At 37.9% G+C, this 15,000-nt stretch overlaps 1 protein-coding gene across 4 annotated transcripts in view; it reads left to right on the forward strand.

Annotated features, from left to right (window-relative positions):
* The window catches only part of PAG1 (phosphoprotein membrane anchor with glycosphingolipid microdomains 1), a 1,294,572-nt gene that overhangs the window by 1,091,910 nt on the left and 187,662 nt on the right, over nucleotides 1-15,000 (forward strand). For all 4 annotated transcript variants that reach the window (XM_044065772.1, XM_044065771.1, XM_044065774.1 and 1 more), the window contains one exon: nucleotides 12,249-12,850. In XM_044065772.1, the coding sequence (XP_043921707.1) occupies nucleotides 12,249-12,850 (602 nt within the window). The remainder of the gene's footprint in view (nucleotides 1-12,248; nucleotides 12,851-15,000) is intronic.

Below are 15,000 nucleotides of genomic sequence, written 5' to 3' on the forward strand. Positions count from 1 at the left end.
ATCATTCAGTGAATCACTTATACTTTCACTGCAGTTCTGTTTGTGCCTGACAGAACAAAGGTAAGTTTGTTAAACTTTTATGACATTTTAAGTGCTAATATTCCTTTGTTAATAAGTTTTATTTTAAATGTCAAAATCTATATTCTGCAATAATCCTTTTGTGTGGTACAGTAGCATTTCCTTAAATGACATTGTACTGTTGCTGATGCAAACAAAGGCAGGATTTTATTATTTTAAATTTTTTGCAATTCAAAGAAATCAGCCTTTAATGCTGAGAGTAAATGAGACACAGCTGTCTGGATGAGTTAATATATTTTGTTTGCTGTAAACCTTTTTTGCTGCATTTTGTCTAACATTAGAGATACGATTTAACTCAATAATGGAGTAAGGTTTCACCTACCATATAAAATAAGGCTCATGTCACCCTCATTTATAACGGTCTGTCTGACACTATTCATTCCATGGATCAGACTTTATCATTGTGGCTTGTTTGTGAAAGTTGTGATTTTGTCACCTATGAGGTCAATGTTAGTCTTACTGTAATGTGGAGGAACAATAATGCACCATTACTATATCATATTTCCCTTACAGAACTAAAATTCCTAGCCGAAGTGCCATAAATATTTATAAAGAATAAGCAGATATCAGTAGTCTACTATACTTTGAGTGAGTTATTGCACTAAATATAATGCATTTATTTATATATTTGACATTTTTTGACCAGGTTGGTCTGACTGGGCAGATGCCCATTATTCCAATAGATGTCCTACAAAACTATGTTAAGGTCATATGCAAATAACTAACTATAAGAAACACTAAGTAAGCTAAGATTGCTCATAAGATAGAACAGCAGGACCTAAGAAGCTTATGAGAAAAAAAAAAAGAAATTGTCAAGATGGCATATTTGGTGTTTCCAGAATGCAGACGTGTAATGTGAAATGGCCAAATAGTATCAATATACAATACCTGATTGACAATTATGTGGGACATGTCACATGCATACGGTTTCTTCTGATTGTCTGCTATGACTTTGCTGCCACTACTGAAACACCAGATTATGCTTAAATGCTTTTTGGTATGTGTGCACATCCATGTCACAGTTTGCATGTTCCCTAGAATGTAACCATATGAATGCATTATTTACTTTCATTTCTAAGAGATGGCTGCATGTTATTTGTTTTTTCTACAGCATTTGTGTAGCCTTGCGTTGTTCTCAGCTCATATAGCCTACAAAGATGTTTTTAAGTCCCACATTGGCAAACATGGTTTACATTGGAAAAACTTTTGATTTCTTTATTCAAGCACACTGGACCTCTTTCAGTCATGACTTGATTAAAAAAACAGATCAAATGGAACACGGCAGCAGGCAATATCAATGTAAACAGTTGTCTAAAAGTAATAGCATATACAGTAGGTACCTGGATTACAAACAGTCAAAAGTTATACAAAAATGTAATTAGGGGAATTACTAAAATTAGCATAAGAGGACACCTTAAACCATAATACTAAGAGCTAATGAAAATGAATATTTACAGTTATTTTCAGGAATTTACAGCAAGGTATACCGCAGAGAGCACTTTCCAAAAAAGGTAACAGAAACAAGTGGAAATAGGAAAGAGGTAAAAACATGCACTTGAAGGAGGAGGAGCCTAAGTTGCAAAACAAAAAGAGACAGATCAGATGATGGAAGACAGAAGAATAACTTGAAACAGATTAGTGGTGACTGAAATCAGTATAGTGAAGATGAGGAAAAAAGATGACAGTATGTAAGATATGTTAATAGAGGTTTCAAATGTTAGAGAACAGAGTAGAAGGAAAAATAAAATTAGCATAACAGAGGGGACTGAAAGGCTGGAAAGTAAACAGCATAATAAAGGAATTAAGGAGGAAGCCTGAGCTGTGTCGAGGGTGAGGAAAGGAAGCATAACAGAGGGGACTGAAAGGATGGAAAGTAAACAGTATAATAAAGGAGTTAAGGAGGAAGCCTGAGCTGTGTCGAGGGTGAGGAAAGGAAGTGAGAGGTTGAGGGACTGTAGTATGAAGATGTTTAATGCATAGACCACTGATGCAGTAGCCTAGGAAGTGATAGTTTGAGGGACTGTAGTATGAAGATGTTCAATGCACAGACCACTGACGCAGTACCCTAAGCTATATAGGAACTACCCCATGTGATTGGCCACCTTGCAATGCTAAAGGTTGCTTTTCACATGCTCCAACTGTCAGGAGCTCAAGAGGCATTCCAAATAAAGATCGCTGGAGTGCAAAAAGCTTCAGAGCCTTTTTGCTGCTAAAAATTGCTCCTTTGGCAGGCCCCATTGATATAATGGTCAATTAGTGGTCCTTCAAAGTTGGCCAGATAAGTCCCATGCTGAAGAAGTTCTTTCACTGATTTTATTTTTCTGAGGAAATTTTGTATTTTCCTGACTGAAATACATGATTATAGTTAGGAAACTTATTTTTACTGTTGTTGTATTTCCAAAGGAGTGTATGTGTCACTGCTTATTTTAACATCTTGTGTACAAAATTCTATTGTTGACAGAAATTTTACTCAGGTTTTGTATATTTATATATTAGGGACAGGATACTTTTTGGGACTGTCTGCCGTTTATTGAACCTCAGAACACCTTCTTCTCTACTTTACACTTTACTGACTCATTCAAGCTCTGTTATCTGTTTTCAAGGTCTCTTTTCTCAGTTTACTAATGATGCAACCTCAGGTCTCTGTGGTATTACCTTCTACTGCATGCAAGACAAAGAAAGTTATCAAGGAGTCTTTGTGTGTCAGGCTGACTCCTGTTGTACCTCAGCCAATATTAGGTGTTTCACCAGAGGTTCTTCAGCCCATCTTTTTTGCCCTGGTTTTCTTGGTGTACCATATGCAGCTACCAAAGAAAGTGGGTAGCCATGTCCTCTATGACTGTAGGAATGTGCTTGGTAGGCAAGGGAGAACCATTTTTGTCTGTTTCAGGAGAAGGGGCAGGTGAAGGATTTTCACTTAGCTGAAATAGGGTACCTTCTTTTGGGACTAGTATCCCTGCTGAGAGTCAGTGCTTTTCTGGGGAGTTGCCCAAGAAAGGGGAACATTCTGTAAAAAACTTTCAGTTTCCTTTTTCTGTTTACATGGACAGAGAGAACTTGCTTAGGAGCACATTGGTTCTTTTTCCTTACTTTCTGTTTCCTCAGGCAAGAAAAGGAATAGAGTCTCCTTCCTTTTCTACATGGATTTTCAGTGAGTAGAGCAGTCATCTCAAGGGGAATGTTGTACCTCAGAAATGTTTTCAGAATCTGGTCATTCTGATTCTGGTGACAGTATGATTTTAGATTTACCTCCAGAAGATTTATCCTTTTCAGAAACTTTATCTCTTAGATGAAAGAGTCTTTTTAATGGGAGCAAAATACATTTTTATAACACAGACAATGCATTATGATTTGTTACAGTTAAAAATGCCAAATTTTTCAATTATTCCTCCTGTGTTGCCTGGTTTAGAGAATGCTATTCTCATGGCTCTTAGCTTACCTGATAGTGAACCTCTTGCTCCTAGGAAGTCTGAAAGGTTATACAGAGTACCCCAGAGTTATAAACATTTGTTTTCAAATCCTAGAGCAGATAACAGCTGTGATTTCTTTATCCAAACCTGCTTCAGTTAGACGCTTTACTGATGTAATTCCATTCCCTCTGACAATGATGTAGATGCACTGGATAAGGTGGGGAAGAAAATTTAGTACTTTAAATTTCAGGATTTTAAACTGTCAAGCTCCTATCCTAACGTCTTTACGTTTATTTTTTAAGAACATACAGAAGTGAGTATTTTGCCTTATTTCATCTTGAATGCCTTTGTTACACCTGTTTCTTAAGTTAGAAAACATATTTTAAAGTGTGCTTATGATGCTACGTATGTTTGTCCCTCTAGAGCTACTCTCCCAGTATTGAAAGGACTGGCTTGGCTTTGTTCTTAAAATCATCCTGAAAATGTCAAAACTGAAATATTAAATTATTCCTTAGATAGTAGTGTGATGAAAGGGTAGAAGGAGTTGCTCAGATTTTTTAATCTTCCTTTTTCAAAACAAATAAAAATGTTCCCTCTCCCATAACTCTCCTTTTCAGTCAGCCATTTAAGAAGCAAAATGCAAGCAAAGAAGATTTTCATAACCAGTGGCAAGTAGGCTGCAAAAAGAAAGAAAACCCTCAAAACATCAAAACACAGACCTCTTAACATGACTACTAGCACACCCACGCCACTCCCCCGTTTCCACCATGGCAATTTCTCTGAAGCTTCGTCTTCCTTTGTAGTGCCTGATTATTATACACAGAGATAGATGGATTCTGAATGTAATTTGATAGGCTTACACTTGGCAATGGGATTACCACCTTCCTTTACAGGGAATTATTTATGATGGACAAAGCTTCTCTCTTTTATTCCATTCTGCATCACATACTGGCCAACGGAGTGATAAAAACCTGTATATATCTGCCATATGGGCAAAGTATTTTATTCAAGGATTTTCTGGTACAAAAAGAGGAGGTTTCTGGAACCTGCACTGGATCTTTCCTTTCTAAATCTTTTTGTCAAATTTCTGAATTTCAAAATGTTATCCCTTCAATGTCTTCTTGCTGTAATACTCCTTTTAGTCTTTATGGTAAAGCTACATTTAAAGGATGCTATTATCACATTCCTGTTGGTAAACAGTTCAGGTGTTTTTGTTACGATATGTTATGTCTAAGTTATATTGCAAGTTTTCTGTCTTAATGTTTGGACTTTCCACAGCACCAAGGGTACTCACAAAGTGTCTTGCTCTAGTCATTGCTTATTGCAGCTTTCATTGCATTCACATTTTCCATATATGGATCGTAGTTTTATCTTTGCAGACTCTGTTTTCAGTTGTGAAAAGTCTTAACAAACTATCCAGAATCTTCTACTCAGTCTGGGTTTTCAAATCCTCCTTAAGAAATATTCTCTCATCCCTTCTTCTTCTTTCGGCTTTTCACGGTTAGGGGTCGCCACAGTGGATCACCTATCTGCTCATGATTGGCAGTGGAGTTTTACAGTGCCAGCCTGGTGCCCAACCTTCCACAGATGGCACACACACACTCACACCTAGGGCCAGTTTGGAATTCCCAGTCCAACTACAGCATGTCTTTGGGATGTGGGAGGAAACCGGAGTACCCGGAGGAAACCCATGCAACCACAGGGAGGACATGCAGACTCCACACAGAAGGCACCCCAGCCGAGAACTGAACCAAAGAACATCTTGCTGTGAGGCAGCAATGCTAACCGCTGCACCACCGCGGCCGCCCATTCTCTCATCCCTTCTCTCAGAACTATATTGCTAGATGTTTGCAATATTCTGCCCTTACCCTTTCTTCCTCCAAAAAGTGGATATGTTCTGCAGTTCTTCCTAACTTTCCTGAATCAGAGCCATCCATCTTCAAGGGAATTTCTAAGGATTTTGAGATTCACGACATCTATGATTCTCATGCTTCTCTTGGACAGACTCTCCGTGAGGAGAATACAACAGAGCCTCATTTCAGGCTAAATTCAGCAACTACACATTTTGTCCTTTTGGGTCCCAATTTTGGGATTTGTTAAAAGAAAGATTTTTTGGTGGATAGACCACATCTGTTACAATCCAGGTCTCCTATACTCCCTTCCAGCCTCTATGTAGTTTGTAACTAAAGATGCATCAGACTTGGTCTGAGGTGCAGTTTCTAAAACGGTAAATGTGTGCTCACTGTGGAAACCAGTGTCAGAGAGATGCAGCAGTAATTGATGCTTTGAAAGCCTTAAATCATCTCTGGTACATACGACCTCTACAAGTGTACAAAGACCACACCACAGTGATCTGCTAAATAAAAAAAAAAACAAGAGAGTTCCACATTCTGTCCATTTTGCAGAGTGCTTGTGATAACCTGGGAGACACCAATTTAGCTGAGTTTGTCCTTACAGATTTCATACATTTTGTCAGAGCAAAACATTAATTACAGACATGCTTAGCAGGACCAAGATGGACCTCAAAGAATGGAAACTTCATACCAAAGCCCAGGTTTGAAAGAGTGCAACTCTGGAAGGCTTGTATTCTAGGGTGAATAGAAGACACTCTAAGCTGGGAATTTGTGGCTATCACAAATGATGAGCCATTTTGCCCTGTAGCACATTTTAAATATAGAACTAAGACTAATGTTAAGGTCTTGAATCTGAACAGTGAGTGATATGAAGGGTCTAGAATGATTCCTAGATATCTCAAAATTCATAGTCTTTCAAATATTCCTACAGAAGGTGCAGCAAGTGCCCAGTGGGAGAAAGTTTGGGTGGGTTTTGCACAATTATTCCCTTTCACCAAATAATCTTAATAAGAATAAGATAAAAATAATATTCTTAATAAGAATGCCAACTTGCTAATGGCATCTGACCAGAAATGTGAAAACTCACGCTAATGTTTGATAAGTACACTTAACAAAAAATCAAAGCATGCACCATAAACCTTTACAAAAATATACAAAAATTCAATTCATCAATATTGCTATGCCTTGGAATTTGTATATCATACTCCTGGGCTTTGGACAAGAGCCCATTAATGAGTTAAATTTCAGTATAATGGCACTGAGTGAGGTGACATGTTCGCCAGTTTTGTTTTGGAACCAGAATGCGTAGTTTTGGCTTTGTTTATATTTAAACTAAGTTGTTCGATATTAAGCTTATAAAAGATGGATAATGACTTGCCTTAAGAATTCCTGAAGGCTGATGTAGTTAGGACAGTGTTATCTGTGAAGTAGATAATGTTCTTTTCAGGTTATGAGTGTTAAGAATTCCTGAAGGCTGATGTAGTTAGGACAGTGTTATCTGTGAAGTAGATAATGTTCTTTTGAGGTTATGAGTGAAATTGTTGTTAATGAAAATGGGAAGAGAATAAACTTCGGGATGGAGTTTAAAGTACCCCTCTGGGTATGTTAAAAGGCCAATGGAGGTTGGCATTTATTAGTACTCTGGCTGCTCTTCCTGCTACATGGCAGCTACTCCAGTCTGAGGCCAAGGCATCACATCCACGGGATTTGACACCTTACATTAAGAAGACATGGGCACCTTTTTCCATACTATTGAAGATTATGGTGGTCATCAAAACTAGTGCTGTGACTCATGATGGAGAGTTTGAGAGGTGAGGTATTCTCTTATTGGGTTGTTACTACCTTTTCTAGAGGTCTGCAAAAAGATTATAATCAGAGAATTTGCACAGAGGTTAAGTAATGAGGTAGCATGGGGAGGAATGAAAATAGATGGTTTGCAGAGAGAGAGAAAAGAGAAGAGAAGAGAACCATGTATATTATTTATTTTATTTTTATTTTACATTTGTTGACCGGGCTAGTCCAGCTGGATATATGTCCATTTTTAGCAGAGGCCCGGGTAGAAAAGCTCCTCGAAAACACAGTATAATTTACAATAAATGACAGTTTTTGCAGATGCAGGTACATTACATATTTAAGCAATTCTTTGCACTTCATTGCATTTCTGCTTACTGAATCCTAGTACATATCAAATATGGATTGTTAAAAGAAGATATTGATAATGACACGCGATTAGTATATAAATGCACATTTTCTTTGTGGTTAACAGAAAGCAACTAGTATATACAGGCGTAGTTATAGGTGTCTTACGATAAATGGGGTAATTAGTTAGGGTTTGCACAAGGACATAGCCAATGTGATTTAAGGTATAGTTTCAGTTTGTTTTTAAATAGTGTTATTGAGGAAAGGGAGGTCAGGTCACTGGGGAGTGAGTTCCAGGTTTTGCCTACGGTATTAGAGAACAAAGAGTCACCAGCCATATTGTTGGTTTTACCTATTTGTACTAGTATTTTATTAGATGAGCATAGGGTCTTAAGGTTATTGTAGGGAGTGATAAGGTTGGTAAGAATTGGCGTATTAGTAGGCTGATACAGGATCTTGTGGGCAACTGTTAATTGGTTAAGTAGTAGTACATTTGGCAACTCTAGCCATTCTAGTTGTTCCAGATTAATACAGTGATGGGTTCTGAACGTGGATCCTGTTGAAATCTGGCAATATTATTGTAGGCGATAACCAGCTAGTTCAGGTTGTTTTTAGACAGGTTAGTATATATAGGTGAGGCGTAGAGGAGAGTAGAGATTAAGTGGGTGCGGGCAATAGTAGTCCTCTCTAATGGGGTCAGAAAGGGTTTGATTCTATAGAGGTAGCCTAGTTTTTTGTTGACTGTTTTTATAGTACTGTTAATGTGAGTATCAAAGTTAAGGATGTTATCAATTAGTACCCCTAGTAATTTTGTAGTTGTATCAGGAGATATGATAGTACTGTTGTTTGATGTAACAGTAAAGTTAAGTTCAGAGGCCCTACTGGTTTGAATGAATAGCAGGAGTTTTGTTTTTTTGGGGTTCAAGATGAGGCAATGGTGTAGTAGCCATTCCTCAACTGTATTAAACACATTTTGGGTGAGGGTCTGAAGGTCTGATGGAGAGGTGGCTGAGCATATTAATGTGGAATCATCTGCGTATTGTATACAGGTAGCTTGAGGTATTACAGAATGAAGGTCATTGATAAAAATAGAAAATAGGAGAGGTCCTAATATAGAGCCTTGGGGGACACCGAGGGCAATGGGGAGGTGAGTAGATAAGTTGTTCTCCCACAGTACAGCCTGCTGCCTATTGTTTAAGTAGGATTGAAACCATTGTATAGCCAGCGCATCTAGTGACAGGTTTTTAAGTATGTTTATGAGAAATTGGTGGTTAACCATATCGAAGGCTTTAGAGAGATCAATAAAGAGGACTGAGGATAGAGTGTTATTATTGCGGTTTTTGTTAATACAGTCAGAGAAGGATAAGAGGGCAGTGGTGGTGCTATGTAATGGCCTAAAGCCATGTTGGCAGTTAGCTAATACGTTGTTATCTATTAGGTGGTTTAACAGTTGTTGATGAATGCATTTCTCCATGATTTTTGCCAGTGGAGATAATATAGCAATAGGTCTATAGTTTGATAATTCATTGGAGTTACCATCTTTGTGCAGGGGGATAATATGTGAGATTTTCCAGATAGATGGGATAGTTTCCTCAGTGATAGTTCTGTTAATCAGGATGGATATGGGGTAGGCTATGGCTTTTGCAGCTTTTTGTAGATATTCTGCAGGTAGTCAATCAGCTGAGGGGGTGGTTGGTTTGAGTTTGTGAATAAGGGTACAGATATGGGATGTAGGGACAGGTTTAAGGTGAAATGAGAGAGGTAAGGTAGCAATAGAGATAGTCAGAGATGAGCTGTCAGGAGATAGTTGATTGGCAAGAGATTGAATGGTCTCAGTGAAGAAAGTGTTAAAGGTATTGGCAATTTGCTTGGGACTATCATGGTCAGAGCATAATGGGGTGGGTGTGACAGAACGACCTGGGTGTAAAAGTGTATTAATCCCTGCCCAGAACTTTTTGGGTTTGCTTTGATGGGTTTGTTGGAGTTGAATGTAAAAGTTTCTTTTATCTGACAGAATCGCTTTTTTTGTATCATTTCTTAGCTGTCTAAATTTTAAGTGATCTTCAGGGCTTTTAGTAGTACGCCCCATATAAAGGATAGAGTTAGGATATGTGTTAAAGGCATATCAATGAAAGTGTTGTATAGTACCAAACAATAGGAGTGCAAGCCATTATCATCAGGATGTTCCAAAGAACTAACGCACAAGAGTCATCTCTTAATGTCATTTCCTGGGATTCTTTGTAAGGAGAAGGCTGAGTTAGTGCTGTGGGTTTAAGAAAGGTATCAAACTCGGTGGTATAAGTAACTCGTGGGGAGTGTTGGGTAACAGGAGGAGACAGTAAATTCCTATTACAGTGGCAGATTAAAAGGAGATAGTGCCATCACCGTTCAGGTTAATGCTGTAGACAATGTGTATCATAATCCTTAATTTGTTTTTAATTCTCCTTTGAAATGTGTATAGACTTTGTGGGAATGAACATTTTAGTTCTTGAGGATAGTGGCCTTAGCTTTGCTCTACTGTTTTTTTGCAGCTGTTTTTGAGTGAGATATCTTCAGAGGAACAAACTTTTTTATAGGTTTTCAAAACTTTCTTTGTTACATTGGAAAGCGATTGGAATGGAGGGCTAAATCAAGTGACTACAAGCTGTGTACTCTGTGGGGTGCAGTCAGCAAAAAGTGCTCTTCAGAGACAGAAAATGTTAATGAGCTGTTCTTAAGCTGTATTACATGTTACCTGGAAGAGCACTGATGAGTGATTTAAAATGTTATCTTGTGTCGCTGATCAACTTTGCTTCATTTATAGAGAATCTATATTGGAGGAGAATGCCAGGGGATTTATCTGGCTGGGCATAGAAACCAGTAATAACTGGGCAGTGATTACTTAGGAGTGGTGGTTCAACAGTAAATAGAGAGAGTCCTGATTGGATGTTGGTAATAATCACTTTTGGTGTGCAATCGCTATAGGAATTAATGTAGGAATATCTGAGGCAGTTACTACCTGATGTGAGGAGTGTTTTAGGAACAGTTACTTATATTTCCTTACATTAACTAAATCAGTGGATACTGAGGCTGTTTAATAACAGAAGTCTCATTTACTCTGTCTTAGCTTACATCAGAAAGAAGAGGGTATCATTGCACGAATATAGTGAATGGGACAGAAGTAAGGGTGTTCTCCATATATGTGATGCAGAGGGATAGAAGACCTGACTGACTGAGATATCACAGGTTTGATTAACATCCTAGGTGTTCCCCTGTCCTTTTTGGTAGAAGGAAAGCAGTTCATTCTGTTGCAAAACTGACACTCAGCAAAGGTCAGGCGTCACAGAAGGAATGCTGCTACAAAAGGGGCATGGTGATGCAGTTACCAAACAGCACAGATGGAAGCAAGAGCTAGGACAGGTGTATGCATGGAATGTGGGTATACATCCTACCTCATGCAGTTGAAAGGAGCAGTTAGAGCTAGAAAGAAAAAAGCCTGAATGCTGCCTGCATGACAGTCTTCATTACAGGATGGTTAATGGTCAACATAAATGGGAAGAAAAAGAGTTTGAAGTAAAATATAAGAAAAGAAAACTAAAGCAGGGAAATACTGAGGATCAGGAAGGAAATGGTTTAAGTTTTACTTTAAACTATGACAAGTCAGTACAATGTCTGATGAGACAGGCAGTAAAGTAAGCCCAACTGCAGTGGTATTTAAGATGACCTTTGTATGATAGGGATGCATGAACAAATATAGCAATAACCCACCCCTGGGTGTGGGTAATGCTGGATTTACCCACGGTTGGCGTGGTTTGGTCCCGAGGGCAAAGCCCGAGGGACCAAACAAAGCCAACCGTGGGTAAATACAGCATTACCCACACCCAGAAGTGGGTTATTGCTATTATACCATGACATTATTTAAGAAAAGAAACTATTACTTTTCTTAAATAATGGCATAGTATAATGCCTGTTTACTGCCCTTCCGCAGATGTCTGGCATCCTCGGCAGTTCTGATGTACTGCGCGCCTGCACAGTACATCAGAGCTGTGGGCAAAAACGGAGAAAGCAAGATCTCTGTTGCTTTTTTTACTGTTTTCGCTATGTTAAATGGGTTTAACATAGCGAGACAGTTTTAAAATAAGCAACGGAGATGTTCGTTGCTTATTTTAAAACTGTCTCGCTATGTTAAACCCATTTAACATAGCGAAACAGTAAAAAGCAACGGAGATCTTGCTTTCTCCATTGCTTTTTTTTTTAAAACCTGTCTCGCTATGTTAAATGGGTTTAGCATAGCGAGATAGCTTTAAAATAAGCAACGGAGATCTCCGTTGCTTATTTTAAAGCTGTATCGCTATGTTAAACCCATTTAACATAGCGAGACAGTGTTTTAAAAGTAGAGTTATACTAATGGAAAAAAGTCCGGGCGACCGGACCTTTTTCCATTAGTATAACTCGATTTACAATGTGCACGCTGGCCAATCAGCGTGCACGTTTTGGGGGGGGGGGGTCATGGTATAATATATATTATTTTGCACAAAGGATATGTAATGGTGTCAACCAAGATTAAGCAGAGAAATTTGCAGCATTTTTAGAAAACAATGTTACATGGTACAGGGAATAACTACAAAACAAAACAATATTTTTCAGATTCCTTTATTGTGAAGTATTTTGACAGGTAATTTAGTGCTTCATGCTGTACAATTTCATGCTTGGCACTCTTATACTTTGGCTAGATTACATAATATCATATCACAGCAGTTAACATATAACATATTGTTTTTCTTTCTAGTACTTTCAGATGACAGCGACGCTGCTTATATTCAACCTTATGAAGAGGTACTGACTCCTAAATGTGAATCACTAGAGCAGCTGGAAAATACTGGGAAGTCCATAAGGTGTCATCAAAGCAGAGAACTGCCCAGTATTCCACCAAATGATGGAACAGAGGCAGCAGAGTGCACTGGGAATCAGCAGGTCAATGCATCTGTTACAGCTGACAGCACCTATGAAGTAGTGAAAGACACTTCTTTACAGGACAATGTCACTGAAGATGGTCTGTATGAAACTGTAAAAGACATGAAACAAGAAAGTGGTCTGAAAGGGAATGCAGAGGTCTCTGCACCAGAAACAAAGACTATGGTTTGTGGTGATGTTCCCCAAGGTGGGGTTGCATCTGCTGAGTATGCATCAGTGGACCATAACAGAAAGAGCCACCCAATCATTAATACTATATATGTGCTAGAGAAGTCGGGATCTCAGGATGAGGACACCCCAGGTCAGGATGAGGACATCCCACCACCTGTACCATTAAAGCAATTGGATGAAAATGAGAATGTACAGAGCAAAGACATTGAAGGGGAAGGTTCGAAGAATGTCGGAAAAGCACAGACGGTAAGAACTGTTCTGCATGCTTTAATCTTCAGCAGCAACATGTTTAGATTTATTACTGCACATCTATACTCTCGTATATTTCGATTCATTTCATATATTGCTAAGTATTCAATGGCAATTATTTTATGTGCTTCTCAAAAAATATTATGTGGAGTATTCTTTTTTATTAGAGAACCTGTGTTGTGTTTGGTATAGCAGAGAGTCAGTTAGTGTAATGTTGCAACTAGCGTTTCAATTTAGCTTTATTTAGTCACTTTCACAAATGACAAGCAGTGCAGTCTATTTATTTTTTTATTTTAGTTTGATAACCGTGTAAATTGACTGGTGGGCATTCCCATTTCAGCTGTGACCCAGCTCACAGGGGGAACATGGTGAACAAAGTTTCAATGCACAGGTATTCAAGTTGCTACAGACTGCTAAGATATAAATGTATGTATAATAGAATACAATAAATGTATCAGTCAAGTTTAGCATTCAAATATTATTCACAGTACTTAACTTGTTTGTCAAAAATGTAAGTTCATATACAGAGAATGATAGACCAACAGGGACACCCCAGTTAACATGGTTGTATTTTGCATAAGACAATATACAGTTTTGCTGTACACATCATGTGCATTTAAAAAAAAGTAAAAATAAATAAATAAATACAATATAAAATAGACTGAAAATATAAAAGTAGTATATTTTTGTATTCATTAAACATTCAGTTGTGATTGCACTGATGTACAAGTTTCCTCAATTGAAAGATGCTCCTTCAGTATAGACTTGAATGTCTCCAAAGTTTGTTGTTGTCAAATGTCTTGGGGGAGATTGTTCCAAATGTAGGGACTTTGTTTATGCAATCTCTGCTGCTGATGTTTTGATTTGACATCTAATAAGGGGAAGACTGCTGCACAGACTATGCCAAAAAGAATATCGTTGTTGTCTCTGTTGATGTTTTTCCTTTAAGACTGGGCATTGTCTGCACTCGTAGCATGTTGCTAAGGTGTGGAACTCCTTATCTCTATCCATCAGGTCAGTACCCTCCCTCCCAACTTTCAAAACCATTCTAAAAGACTTCCTAGCCAAAACTGGCTCTGTTCTTGCTCAACACCAGGGTAAACTATATCCATAAATGTGAACAAATACTTGTTCATACCTTGCATCTCCCTACTCTCCCTTCTTCACTCACTTCCTTAATTTGATCAATTTCTCTACTCTGGCTTTCTCACTGAACATACCATAAGGCTGCTTTTCTCTCACTTTGTATTGCATTTCATGTTTGTATTATACTAATTTACCTTTAATTTCTCTACAAACTAACTAAAATTTCTCTGACTAATAAATCATTGCCATATAAAGTGTATCTTTTCTTAACAAATGTTTCTAGGGTTGCCACCTTTTCAAATGGCCAAAGTGGGACATTTTCGGGACACACATCAGATTTTACAGGCCGACACATACCCATGGTCAGTACAAAGGATAGAACTTAACTTTTTTTCCTAAATAAAAGCTTATTCTTGTAGCAGTTTAGTTGCTTATTATGTTTCTTGTAACATTTAGGTATTTTAGATACAGAGATAACTATTTTATGCAACTATTACATAAAATATGGGACATAATTATGTCCTACAATCTCAGGACATTTTTAATATTTTTTGTCAGGACACAACTGCCCAAAGAGGGACTGTCCTCTCAAAGTGGGACAGGTGGTAACCCTAAATGTTTCATATTATGTGTAATTTGCTACAGTAAAGTCTTAGTTAACTAGAACTCAAGCAACCAGAACTCTCCAGCAACCAGAAAAAATAAATCGAAGAAATACAGTAGAATTTTCGTGTGTTGCGCTTTCTCTTTCCCCCTGGCAGAAACATACCTTTATGCTTTTAGAGTTTTAGAGTTTTAAAAAGGAATATAGCTAGATAGGAATAAATTCCCTCTCTCCCCAACTAAGAACAATTCAAACCAAACAAATAGTATAGGGTACAGTATTAGTCAGGCCTATTTTTAATAGTAACTCTCAAGCAACCAGAAACTACAGCTATCCGGCATCTACCAATCCCCATGGGTGCTGGTTAACTAAGAGTTTACTGTATAATCTATTTGTTTTTTATATTATTTTTAAAGACTGTAAAATTATTATTCTTAAAATGTTTTGTAATACTTTG

Source organism: Protopterus annectens, chromosome 3.part0, assembly GCF_019279795.1.
Source record: "Protopterus annectens isolate FY-2018-M chromosome 3.part0, PAN1.0, whole genome shotgun sequence".
Lineage (NCBI taxonomy): Eukaryota > Metazoa > Chordata > Ceratodontiformes > Protopteridae > Protopterus > Protopterus annectens.